Below are 14,466 nucleotides of genomic sequence, written 5' to 3'. Positions count from 1 at the left end.
ATTTCATGCACCAGGGCTCTAGTACTAGTATAAGTGGGATCGTAGAGTATTTGTCTTTTTGTGGCTGGCTTTTTTCACTTAGCATAATGTCTTCAAGGTTCATCTATGTTGTCACAAACAGCAGAATTCCTTCCTTTTTATGGCTGAATAATATTGCATTGTATGTAAATAGCATATTTTATTTATTTGTTCATCCACCAATGGGCATTTTTGTTAATTCCATGTCTTGGCTATTGTGACTAATGCTGCAATAATCATAAAAGTGCAGATATCTCTTTGAAATCTGATTTCAATTTCTTTGTGTATATACCCCGAAATGGGACTGCTAGATCATATGGTAGTTCTATTTTTAATTTTTTTAAACTCTCTGTACCAGGACATTTGCAGCTGTCTCTGTCGCTGACTGGTCTACAGGCTCTCTGCACTGCTGTATTGCCAAGATGTCTCTTTCTAAAAAGCTGAATCTGGACAAGCTGGACGTGAAGGGCAAGCAGGTCATCATGAGAGAGGACTTCAATGTTCCTATGAAGAACAACCAGATAACAAACAATCAGAGAATCAAGGCTGCCATCTCAAGTATAAAATTCTGCTTGGACAATGAAGCCAAGTCAGTTGTTCTTATGAGCCACCTGGGTCGGCCTGATGGCGTCCCCATGCCTGACAAGTACTCTTTGGAGCCAGTTGCTGTAGAACTCAAATCTCTGCTGGGCAAGGATGTTTTGTTCTTGAAGGATTGTGTGGGGCCCGAAGTGGAGAAAGCTTGTGCTGCCCCAGCTGCTGGGTCTGTCATCCTGTTGGAGAACCTTCAGTTTAATGTGGAAGAAGAAGGGAAGGGGAAATATGCTTCTGGGAACAAGGTTAAAGAGGAGCCAGCTAAAGTAGAAGCCTTTTGAGTTCACTTGCCAAGCTAGGGGATGTCTATGTCAATGATGCTTTTGGCACTGCTCACCGAGCTCACAGCTCTATGGTTGGAGTCAATTTGCCACAGAAAGCTGGAGGTTTTTTTATGAAGGAGCTGAACTACTTTGCCAAGGCGTTGGAAAGCCTAGACGACCCTTCCTGGCCATCCTAGGTGGAGCTAAATTTGCAGACAAGATCCATCTGATTAATAATATGCTGGACAAAGTCAATGAGATGATTATCAGTGGTGGAATGGCTTTTACCTTCCTTAAGGTGCTCAACAACATGGAGATTGGCACTTCTCTGTTTGATGAAGAGGGAGCCAAGATTGTCAAAGACCTGATGTCCAAAGCTGAGAAGAATGGTGTGAAGATTACCTTGCCGATTGACTTTGTCATTGCTGACAAGTTTGATGAGAATGCCAAGACTGGCCAAGCCACTGTGGCTTCTGGCATACCTGTTGGCTGGATGGGCTTGGACTGTGGTCCTGAGAGCAGCAAGAAGTATGCTGAGGATGTCACTAGGGCTAAGCAGATTGTGTGGAATGGACTCGTAGGCGTATTTGAATGGGAACCTTTTACCCAAGGGACCAACACCCTTATAGACGAGGTGGTGAAAGCCACTTCCAGGGGCTGTATCACCATCATAGGTGGTGGAGACACAGCCACTTGCTGTGCCAAATGGAACACAGAGGATAAAGTCAACCATGTGAGCACTGGGGGTGGTGCCAGTTTAGAGCTCCTGGAAGGTAAAGTCCTTCCTGGGGTGGATGCTCCCAATAATGTTTAATATTTTTCCTGCCTTTTGGTTCCTGTGCACATCCCCTTAGTGAACTTAGTGCTTTCCACATCTCTACTTGATATTAGCTAAAATCTTCCCCCATGTCAAGATTCAGCTAATGGCCAAGAGATGCAGCCCAGGAACACTTACACGGTTGCACAGCATCTCAGCTCAACTTTACTGCACCCTGGACTTGCTTCCATTCTTCAGGATCCCATTTGAATTTCTCAGTGATTAAACCATTATGCATTCTACAGTGCATATATTTATATTTTGTCTGTTAAAAAAGTAAGCTGTTAGCTTAATTCTCTTCTTGGAGTAGCTTATTCTGATTAGCTTTGTCATTGTTTCGTTACTCGCATGAAAACCAGGTGAAATTTCAGTTGTAGGGAGGGAGGGAGACAAAGTTGGTCATCTGTTAAATAAATAAAAGTATTCATTGAAACTGGAAAGAAAAAAACTCTCTGCACCAATTTGCATTCCACCAACAGTGAACATAGGAGGCAACCTATGGAACACGAGAAAATTTGCAAACCATATATCTAATAAAAAGCTCATATCCAAAACATACATGGAACTCCTATAATTCAAGAGTGGAAAAGACAAATAAACCAAATAAAAATAGGCAAATAACCTGAATAAACATTTCTCCAAAGAAGAAACACAAAGGCCAACAGGTATATGAAAAGATGTTCAACAGCACTAATCATCAGGGACATAAAAATTAAAACCACAAAAAGATATCACCTCACACCCTAAATGGTTTGGCTCGGTGGATAGAATGTTGGCCTGCAGACTGAAGGGTCCTGGGTTCGATTCCGGTCAAGGACATGTACCTTGGTTGTGGGCACATCCCCAGTAGGATGTGTGCAGGAGGCAGTTAATCGATGTTTCTAACTCTCTATCCCTCTCCATTCCTCTCTGTAAAAAAATCAATAAATATATTTTTTCAAGAAAAGATATCACCTCACATCTGTTATGATAATTATTATGAACACAGTAAGACAACAAGTGTTGGCAAGGATGTGGTGAAAAAAGAACGCTTGTAATATATTTGACACTAGCCCAAAATCATGAAAAATATAGTTTTAGAAAAAGGATATCACAGGGCCAGAGAATAAAGATGACTCATTACTGCCTTATTTCTTCTTCAGAACACAAAAATATTTTTGAGAACTTATTCTTTAAATGAGGAGTCAGTTTTATCACCTTTATTTAGATCTTTTACAAAGGACAACCCATTATTTTTTTCTGTGACTGTGGCTACTAGTAATTACTTAACCTCTCTAAGCTACAAGTTCCTCCTATAATTATGTACATGAAGTATTTGACACAATGCTTCTTTGTGCATAGTAAGTGCTAAATAGATAAACTCCAAAGGCACTAGAGCAGTGATGGCAAACCTATGACACGCGTGTCAGCACTGACACGCGTAGCCATTTCTGATGACACGCAGCTGCCTCAGCCGCTGCATGTCGAGGATGAAACATTTGCTGCTCCTGAGGATGAAACATTTTCGACTAGAGTAACTCCAAGACTCTAGTCGCAAATGTTTCATCCTCCCCTATTAGACACTCTGTGCCGGAGGTCTGTGGGCCAAAACAACAGAAGTCTGGCACAGAGCGTCTAGTTCTGGAACTTCCGGTTAAGCAGGGATCTTTGCCCTCACTTCCGCCCGCAGAGCAGGGAGCAGCGGAACGCAGCGGGGGACGCATCTCTGGGGGCCCTTCCATTACCAGTAACCAAATAACAGTTAACCACAGCAACCATTATCTACTGTTCTGGGGTGTCATGGATTTCTAATCCATCATTACTGAGATAAGTGAGGGGGAGGCTGGGAGAAGCTAGGGTTTGTGGCATGCTATGGGTGCCGTTTCCCACCATTAGAAATAGCGGCAGCCATTTTAATTCACATAAGGAACACCATCTTGCTCCATAGTGCAGACTCCATTTCACCACTATTACTGTTGTGCATCCTTATTAACCCCTATTTCTGCTTATTAACCCTGCCTTTTCCTAAAAGACAGTTATATGCACCATTTTGTGGTTAGTTAGGCTAGTTAACCCCTAATTGCCTGCAGGCCTAACAAGCTATCTATAATTCTATCTTCTGTCACTACCCCCCTGATGGAGAACCCAAAAAATAAAAAACTAAGGTTAAGTAAAGGAAGTGGTAGGACCGAGATGTATGGCTTTATAGAAAAAAGTGGCAGATCATTTTGCATTCTATGTACTGAAACGGTAGTAAGCAGAATGTGGAATATAAATAGACATTTTGAAACTAATCATTCCCAGCTCTTGGAAAAAAGTGAGGATGAAAGGAAGGAATACATTTCCAGGCAGCTACACCTTTATAAGAGCCAATCTAATTCCATCCTTAAATTTATGAAAGGCTCTACAAATTTAACATCTGCAAGTTTGAGCATTGCTCACTGTATAGCTCAGCATGGAAAAGCGCTCAGTGAGGGATAATCAATTAAATAAACTCTCCTAAGATGTTCACCAGTTCTATTTCATGATATGCAGAATAAAGATGCAATTATTAAGAGAATATCTGAGTTACCACTCAGTAGAAATATCATAAAAGACCGAATAATGAGACTGAACACAAACGTACAACATCAATTAAAGAGAGACATAAGGAAGTGTAAATATTTTTCGATCTCTCTTGATGAAACTACTGATGTCACATCACATGCTCAGTTGGCCATTATTGGTCGATATTCTGATGGTCTCACAATGAGAGAAGAGTTGATAAAGTTAGTATCAGTGTCAACAAGTAAATCAGGAAGCGAAATATGTAAGGTTGTTATACAAACATTTCGTGACCTAAGCATTGATATCTCTAAAGTTGTGTCAGTGACGACAGATGGGGCACCAAATATGGTGGGGAAAAAGGTCGGATTTCTCAAATTGTTTACAGAAGCTATTGGACATCCGATTGTGCCTTTTCATTGTATTATCCATCAGGAGGCTTTATGTGCCAAGGCAGGACTCACCGACTTAAACTACTTAATGTCAGTTGTTACAAAAATAGTTAATTTAATAGCTGCTTGCCCCCTTCACAAGCGAGAATTTTTGGCACTTTTACTGGAGGTTGATTCCACCTACAGTGGACTGCTGATGTATAATAATGTAAGATGGCTGAGCCGAGGCAAAGTTCTTGAGCGCTTTGTGGAGTGCTTTGAAGAAATTAAGGTATTTCTTGATGATAAGGATCTGGGAAACTTTCCTCAGCTTAATGATGATAAGTGGGTCAACACCCTGATGTTTTTTACAGATCTCTCTGTTCATATTAATGAACTGAACTTAAAGTTACAAGGTTTTGGCAAAAGTATTGATGTTATGTTTGGATACATAAAAGCTTTTGAAAGTAAAGTTAAAATTTTCAAGCGAGATGTAGAAACTAAAACTTATAAGTATTTTCCTCGAGTAACAAAGTATTTTGAGAAGGCCAGTGCAGCTGTACAAAATGAAATGGAACTCATGCATATGAAGTACCAGCATGTTTTAGACTCGTTACTTGACCAGTTTAGTGATAGATTTAGTCAATTTAGAAGTCTAGAATAGACCATGAAAATAATTAAGTATCCTGATGTAGTAGTCTACAGTAGTTTGGAATTAAATGGTTTCCAATGGATGCAAACTGATGATTTGGAGATGCAACTTGCAGAATTTCAAGACAGTATCTGGGCTCAGGTGTTTGTAGACTTGAGGTCAAAGCTTGAGAATCTGGAAAGGTGCTGCTTGGAGAATCAAGAGGAGTGCCACTACGAACAGGAAATTTGGAATGCCTGGAACCGACTACCAGACACTTTTAGCACCCTGAAAAGTATAGCAATGGCTTTACTCACAATTTTTCCCTCTACATACTTTTGTGAGGCCTTATTCTCAGCGTTAAATAATATCAAAACCAACAAAAGAAACAGATTGACAGATGAAGTTAGTAGCGCTTGCTTGGGCCTGAAGTGTACAAAATACCAACCTTCAATTGAAGATTTAGCCAATGAAATTCAGCAACAAAAAAGTCACTAATAGGCAGGTTAGTTAAAGAATTCCCCCTCCCCCTCACTTGTCTTAGTTCACGGCACCCCACACAAGCTAAATAATATCAAGACCAACAAAAGAAACTGACTGATGGACGAACAAAGAAGTCACTAAGCAGGTAAGTTAAATATTTAGTTTTTTGGTTTATTAAATACAATTATATATAACAATTATACATTTATGTTATTTAAACTATAAATATCGCAAAATAATATTTTTTCCTCAAAGTGACACACTACCCGAGTTATGCTCAGTTTTTTGGCGAAGTTTGACACACCAAGCTCAAAAGGTTGCCCATCACTGCACTAGAGTATTAGGAATAAGGCCACTAGAGTTGGACCACTTGGGTTCAAATCTTAGATGTTTTATTTATTCACTGTGTGACCTGGAACAACTTATTTGATTTTGCTAAACCTAAATTTTATTTTCTGCAAAATAAGGATGATAGTATCTACTTTATAAGGTTAGTGTGAATATTAAATAGAATGATATGTGTAACACAAGCCCTAGCACATAAAGCTCAATAAAAGTCATTCATTAATTCAACAAATGTTTATCAAACATTTACCATATGTCTGTCACTAGTCTATGTTTTGGGATACAATGTTGAATTAAGACAGAAAGCAATCCTTGCTTTCATAGAGCTCCTATTTTGATTGGGAAGATAAACAATACATAAGTTAAAATAATAATAATATAAAATATCAGTGACATGCAGAAACTAAAGCAGAATAAGGGACTGGGGAAGACTGTAGGGGCAGGAGGCATGTTATATTTTAAAATTATCATTTGTTTAGGGTTGCTGGAAAGGCATCTCCTGTAAGGATGTGGCACTTGATCAGAGGCTTGGGAGATGTCAGAGAAGACAGCCATGTACAGATCTGGAGGAAGAACATTTTTTTGCAGCGAAGTAGCTGGTGTGATGTTCCTAATGAGACAAGAATAATCTTAGTGTTCCCTAGGAAGAACAAAGACATCAAGGTGGCTGGAAAATAGTGAGTGAGGAGGAAAAGAGAAATGGGAGATGAGATCAGATTAGATAGGCAAGCAGGGGCCAGATCATGTTGGGTAGTGTCAAATGTTAGCTATTATAATTGTTACCATTGTTAAGCTCAAAGGGTTTTGATTATTGAAGTAATGCTTTATCCCATTTAGTAAATCCTTGTAAGAGTCTATGAAGCAGAAACTTCTTATGATAATGATAATAATAGCAATAATGGCTGCCTTTATCATTTGACCTTTTACAAAATGATTTTCACATACATAATCTCATTTACTCTTTACAACAACACTGTAAGTTAGATAATTACTAGTATTTTTCTTTTGAGAAGGAAGGCTTGCAGAGAGTAAAGTACTTGTGCATTCACATGGCCAAGTATGTAGAAGATACGGGGCTTAAAGTCTAACCCTAGATGACAGTAAGTAGTCTGCCCTTATCCATGGGGCATGCATTTCAAGACTCCCAGTGGATGTCTGAAATGGTGGATAGTACTGAACCCTATATATACTATATGTTGTTTTTTTCCCCAATACATACATACCTTTACACTTAAAGGAAGCACTTTATGACTCCTCTTTGGCATATGCAAATTTTCAGTATCATTACTCTTGCTTTGGGGTCATTATTAAACAAAATATGGTCACTTAAACACTAGCATTGTGATACTGTGACAGTGGATCTGGTAACCCAGATGGCTACTACCTGACTAAGGGCGATTAGTGGTGTACAGCATGGAGATGCTGGACAAAGTGATGATTCACCTCCCTGAAAGGTTCAGAGTGGGCCAGGGTCACACACCTATGACATGAGGTCATAATGTATCAAAATAGATTTTATTCCAGGCACCTGGGTGCAGGTGGGCTGAGACCAAGAAAGGCATCAGCAAAGAGAGCAGGGAGAGATAGGTTTTTATTAATTTTTTTCTGGCTGCACGCCGCTCTGCTGACGTAAGGGTCTGGTCTGTCCTTGGTTCCTCCCATGCCTGGTGTCTTCTGGTTATCTGAGCTATGCTATGCTCAAGGCTGCAAGCTTTCTGCAAGATATCTGCTAAGCACAATAAGTTTTTCTTTGCCCCGTTTTATTCTCTTTAACCCTTTCACTCCCCAGGCAGGATGGGCTGGGACAGCTCAAGATTTTATCATGCTTCTCAGAATGGCAGGCAAATTAAAACATGAAATGTTTATTTCTGGGATTTAACATTTTCAAATTTTTTATCCCGGGTAACTGAAATACCGAAAAACAAAACTGCAGGAAGGGAGAGGGGACTACTGTGTTATTTATTTATATTATGCCTCTCTGTCTTGTTGACCAGGTAACAAAAGTGATCAACAAAAGAGAATCTGATTTTGCAAGGAAATAGAGGTCAATTCCACAGCTACAAGTAGAACTCAAGATACTGATTTTATCCCCTTAATATAATCAACATCTCAATTCAGTTGCCTACCTGTCCCTAATACTTGTGAATTTCATTAATATAATTTAAGTGTAGATCAGTAACTTGAAAGAATCAGTACAAATTCATAATAGTTGGGCATTGCTTCTATAAGTGAGTATTGCTTACTCTCACCCTCTAGTGTTTTCCATTAGTTCAAGGATAAAGTAGACTTATGAGGGACAACATCTGAATTTGATTGAACAAAAAGATAATCTCATTTAGGAAGAATGACACATTACAAACAGTGATGCTGGAGGTTGGCATCAATCCATTCGATATATAACATGTATTAAGATGTATCAAATGCTGACCAAGTTCATTGTGTAACAGAAGACACTGAATCAGGCTGTTAATTTGTCTTTTGTTTTAGATATTTCTGAGGTTGTTTTGTAAGGTGAAAAGTCAAATGATACACAGTAAATTTTAAAACAGAGCAAAAATTAAAAAGAAAAGTTACATACTACTCAAGAATCAATTTTTCTTTTATGTATTTATTTTCTCTCTTTCTCACTGAAATTCTAGGAGCCAGTTTTGTTATGGTTGCCTTTGTCTTCTCTGTGCCCCCAGGTAAAACAAGTTAGCTAGCAATCCTAAACCTATTAATACTCTGCTGTTATTTTACAAAGAGACCTAGTTTGAATTATATTACACTAAGCCGATTGATTAGTCTGGTCAATAACATTATTAATTATGGTGGGAACACATGAAATTTATACATAGTTTCTGTCCTTAAAATGTATCTATCCAATCCAAATAGGGAGACTAAGAATGCATAAGTAAAAGTTGACAAAAATGCAAGAGGTTATATAGGATTATATTCAGTCAGATACATAATCTTAAACTTCAAACTCTTTTTGACTGTCTAGAAATCTCTATTGCAAAAAAAATCCATGTCTTAAAAAATGCTTTACAAATGACCTATAATAAGTGAATGCTGAATGCTCTCTAGCATCCTAAAATAGATAAGTTATCTGTCCTTTGAATCCTAATCAGAGTGCCTGAATAACGATGGACTTATGTGACTTTTCTTATATATGGAAATGTACAGAGCTAGTAAGTTATTATTGCCTATTCAACATTACACAAAGGATATAAGGACACCATTTTCTCCTTGAATAAAATTAGAAATTGTGGGTAGGTGTCACTGAAATATTACCATATCCATGTACATTTGGAGATAAATAAGCTTCTGTGATCTGGTATGAAAACCTGACCATTATTTATAGCATTGTTTCTCAAAGCATTGTCTGTGGATTACTCTGATCCAAATCACCTGTGGTGTTTGTTAAATTGCATAATCCTGAGCTCCAGGCATAGCTATTAAATCTAACTATCTGGAGGCGAGTTCAGGAATCTGTATTTGTCACAAGCTCCCCAACTCCAGGTGTAAACCAAAACTTTGGAACCATATTTAAACCATAACTATAGTCCTTCTAAAGCAATAAATTCCATTCTAAAAACAATTTGCCAATTTCAGATATACAGTTATTAGTAGTTAAGAGAGGCCCATATTCCCTTCCTGAGAATGTTTTTCCATTGCCTTCCTTTTTATTACTATATGTTTTCATTTCATTGTGATAATATATACATAACATTAAATTTGCCATTTTGATAATTTGAACTATATAATTCAGTGGCATTAAATACAATTACAATGTTGTGTGACCATCATCATGATCTATTTCCAATGTTTTTTATCACCTCGAAAGAAAGTTTATACTTATTAAGAAACAAGCACATATCCCCTTCTATAAGCCCTTGTAAGTTCTAATCTACTTTCTTTCTCTATGAAATTGCCTATTCTAGCTATTTTATATGAGAAATGATACAATAGTTGTCCTTTTATGTCTGGCTTTTTTAATAAAACAATGTTTTTCAAGGTTCATTTGTTTTGTCCATGTAGCAGAACTTTTTTTTTCTTTTTGTGGTTAAATGATATTTAATTGTATGTCTATATTATATTTCACTTACCTATTTGTCTGTCATTGGACCTTGGGTTGCTTCTGCATTTTGGCTATCTATAATAATAAAAGTGTAATATGCTAATTAGACCTAACTTCCTTCTGGACATCCTTCCGGATGAAGCCAGGGCTGCAAGGGAAACCCAGGTCCCTGGTGTCAGAGGGAAGCCAGTGCCAGCAGCTGGGGGAAGAAAAGCCTACTCTTGCACGAATTTCGTGCATCGGGCCTCTAGTTGTGAATAATACTGCAATAAACACTGACATACAAGTAACTGCTCAAAGCCCTATTTTCAATTATTTTGAGTATATACCTAGGAGTGGAATTGCTGGGTCAAAAGGTAATTCTATGTTGAATATTTGAGGAACTGCCAAATTGTTTTGCATAGTGGCAGCACCATTTTATAGGCCAATCAACAATACATGAGAATCCTAGTATCTCCACATCCTCACCCACACGTTATTTTATGTTTCTTGGGTAGTAGCCTTCCTAGTAGGTTTGGAGTGGTATTCACTTGGGTTTTGATTTGCATTTTCATAATGTACAGACATTTTTTTTTTCCATGTTCTTATTCTCACTTTGTATATCTTCTTTGGAGAAATGTTCTGTTCAAGGCCTTTGGCCATTTTTTAAATTGGGTTATTTGTTTTTGTTGTTGAGATGTGAGTTCTTTATATAATCTGAATACTAAATGCAAATATTTTGTCCTCTTTTCTGGATTGTTTGTTCACTCTATTGATTGTGTCCTTTCAGGTGCAAAAGTTTTTAATTTTGATGAAATTCACCTTATCTAAGAGTTTTATAGTTTTAGCTCTTAAATTAATATATTTGACTTAGTTTTTGTATATGCTGTAAGGTAAAGGTCAAACTTCACTATTTTCCATGTGTATATTCAGTTTCCTCAGCACCATTTTTTGAAATACTGTTTTTTCTCCCATTGAATGATATTGACTTCCTTGTCAAAAATCAATTCACCATAGATGCATGGGTTTATTTCTAGCTTCTCAATTCTATTTCATAGATGTATACACTGAGTGACTAGATTATTATGATCTCTGAACGCATAATAATCTGGCCACTCAGTGTATATCCTACCTAATAAAAGAGTAATATGCAAATTGACCGTACCTTCGCTACATCCACAAGCCACGCCCACCAGCCATGCCCCCCAGGAAAGCATCCGCCAGAGGCTTTTCTGGCCTTGGGCACCAGTGGGGAGCCTGCGATGGATCGCAGGGAACTGGGGGTCTGCTCTTGCTAGGGGTTCTGCTCCTGTGGTGGATTGCAGGGAGCTGGGGTCCCCTGCCCAATAGGTGGTGTCTGTGATCACAGGGAGCTGGAGGTCCCCTGCTTAGACCTAAAGCTTTGGCCAGAGGCTTTAGGCCTGGGCAGGGCACAGCCCGTGATTGGTGTGAACTATAGAGGAAACACCTTTTCTGACTGCACCTTGGCTAAGCTTCCTGTATGCCACTGGTAATATTCTTAGTAACTTGGATAATAAGAATCCAAAAAGGTGATCTAGGGTTTTTTCACTACACTTCTGGAGAAAAAAAACAAAGGTCCGCTGCTGGAGGGCTAAGAAATGTCATATCCTTCCCTAGCCGGTTTGACAAAGTGGATAGAGCCTTGGCCTGCCAACAGCAGGGTCTGGGTTGATTCTGATCAAAGGCATGTACCTAGGTTGCAGGCTCCTCCCTGGCCGGGGCCCAGATCAGGGCTCATGCAGGAGGCAACCAATCAAAGTGCTCCTCTCACTTTGATGTTTCTCTCTGTCTTTCCCTTTCTCTTCCACATTCTCTAAAAGTCAATGGAAACATATCCTTAGGCAAGGATTAAAAAAAAAAGAAAGAAAGAAAGAAATGCATATCCTATGAAAGACACATCTTGAAAATGCCTAAAGAAAGTTGTCATTTTTTCTTGGTGAAGGGACTGGAGTCGTGTTGATGAAAACACCTTGGTGGCTGTGGTGACTGGCAGTGGCTGCAGCAGTGGGGTGATGGGGTTGGTGCCTTCCCCTGATCAGCCGAGTTGCCTCCCACAAAGGGAGGCCAGACTGCGGCCTAGGCCCACTTCCCGTGGGGATCGGGCCTAAGCCATCAGTAGGACATCCCCTGAGGGCTCCCAGTATGTGAGAGGGGGCAGGTTGGGCTGAGGGACCCCCCACCCCCAGTGCACCGGGCCCCTAGTCCTATATAATAAAAAGCTAATATACAAATTGTCCCCTCCACCAGGAGTTCGACCAGCAGGCAGGCCGGCCAACCACCCATGTCCACTCCCCCTGGCCAAGCTGGCCAGCCCCCACCCATGCATGAATTCATACACCGAGCCTCCAATATATATACCGAGTGGCCAGATTATTATGCGTTCAGAGATCATAATAATCTGGCCACTCAGTGTATGTTTATCTTTATGCCAGTACCACATTGCATTGATTATTGTAGCTTCATAGTATTGAAATTAGGAAGTGTGAAACTTCCAACTTTGTTCTTCTTTTTCAAGATTGTGTTGACTATTCTGTGTCTCTTGAAGTTGCATATGAATTTTAGAATGGACTTATTAATTTCTACAAAATATGCTACTGAGATATTGTGGAAGTTTCATTGATTTTTATTTTATTTTATTGTTCTTTGCTTTTATGTATTTTCCTTCAGTTTTTTTTTCATTTTTTTGTTTTTGTTATGTTGGAGTTGTATTGAATTTGTGCATCACTTTTTGTAGTACTGAAATCTTAACAACATTAAGTCTTCCAATCCATGACTATAGAATCTCCATTTAAGCTTTCTTTAATTTTTGTCAGGAATGTTTTGTAGTTTTCAGTGTATAGTCTTAAGCCTTTTTGGATAAATTAATTTCTAATTATTTTATTCTCTTTGATGCTATTTTAAATGAATTTCTTTATTTCCTTTTAACATAGTGCATGGATAATGTATATAAATACAACTAATATTTGCATATTGCCTTTTTTCCTGTGACATTGCTGAATTTATTTATTAGCTCTAACAGGGTATTTTTGGTATGTGTGTAGATTCCTTAGGGTTTTCTATATCTAACATCTGCAAATAAGATACTTTAATTTACTTATTTTTAATTTGGATGCCCTGTATTTATTTTTCTTACCTAATTGCTCTGGATAGCACTTTTACTATTATAGATTAGAATAGAAATGGAAAAAGTGAGTATCTTTTTTTTTTGTGCCTGATCATAGGAAAAAAGTTTTCAGTATTTTAATATTGACTATGATGTTAGCTGAGAGATTTTTATATCTCACCTTTATCAAGTTAAAAATTTCCCTTCTATTCCTATTTAATTATATATTTCTTTTCTTTTTTTTAATGATGCAAAACACTTTTCTTTTTTGGGCTTCATTTAGAAAAAAAATAGTGCTACATCAGTTTATTATATTCTATTTAGAACCATTTTGGACAAAGAAAAACAGGCTAAGCAACTCTAAAAAGAACAAACACAGTTTAGTCTATAGGGAAAAAAAGTTTATGGGAAAAAGTTTAATGAACAAAAGATGTTTTGATTTATAATATAATACCAGATGCACAAAAATAAGGAGAGTTTAGATTTTCAAGTGACTTTTTTTTTTCATTTCTGAATTAGGTATTTATATCATGAAAGAGTGTTGGGTTTTGTCAACTGCATTTTTTTGCATAGATGTAGGTTTTCCCCTTTATTATACTAACTAGGGGCCCAGTGCATGAATTCATGCACCTTGAAAGGAACTGTGGGCCATGAGGCTGTGGTGGGCACAGGGGTGGGTCTCAGCCCATCCTCCATGCCCCCACCTGGCCCCTCCCACTGCGGCCCCCAGTCCCCTGTCTACTGGCAGCCCCATTACTGCCGCCACTCCCACACGCTGACAGCTGCTGGTGTGGAGCAATTGGGGCCAGCGTCATCAGTGTATGTGAGCGGCGGCTGCTGCCCTGATTGCCCCTCAGGAGCAGGGGGAGGTGGAGAAGTCCTCAGGGGCGATTGGGGCCAGCAGCCACAGCCCACACCCACTAATGGTGCTGAGAAATCAGGACTGGTACCAGGCGCAGGCAGTGGGTGCGAGCACCCAGCGGGACTATGACACGCGGGAGCAAAGAATTTTCAGTAACCACCAAAGGGTCACCCCGATGACAGTGACTGGCACCCCACCTTGTTCTGGCGCCCCCACTCATCTTCTCCACCATCCCACCATGACCAATGCCTGCCATGTTCCTCACTCTTCCACCTGCTGCCAACACCTGCCATGTTCTGCTCACCCCCTGGTGGTCAGCGGACATCATAGCAACCGGTTGTTCCACCATTCAGTCTATTTGCATATTAAGGTTTCATATATATAGATGTGGTATTT

General features: G+C 39.0%; 1 protein-coding gene across 1 annotated transcript; it reads left to right on the top strand.

Moving 5' to 3' along the window:
• The first annotated feature begins 419 nt into the window (after positions 1-419).
• Positions 420-1,855, top strand: LOC307095510 (phosphoglycerate kinase 1-like). The gene is given in 3 exon segments (XM_079764740.1): positions 420-888; positions 891-1,040; positions 1,043-1,855. Coding segments are annotated over 3 exon segments (1,245 nt in total). The 5' UTR covers positions 420-440; the 3' UTR covers positions 1,690-1,855.
• Positions 1,856-14,466: the final 12,611 nt, after the last annotated feature.

The sequence above is a fragment of the Cnephaeus nilssonii genome (assembly GCF_951640355.1).
Source record: "Cnephaeus nilssonii genome assembly, chromosome: X".
Lineage (NCBI taxonomy): Eukaryota > Metazoa > Chordata > Mammalia > Chiroptera > Vespertilionidae > Cnephaeus > Cnephaeus nilssonii.
This window is presented reverse-complemented; position numbering and strand designations above follow the sequence as displayed.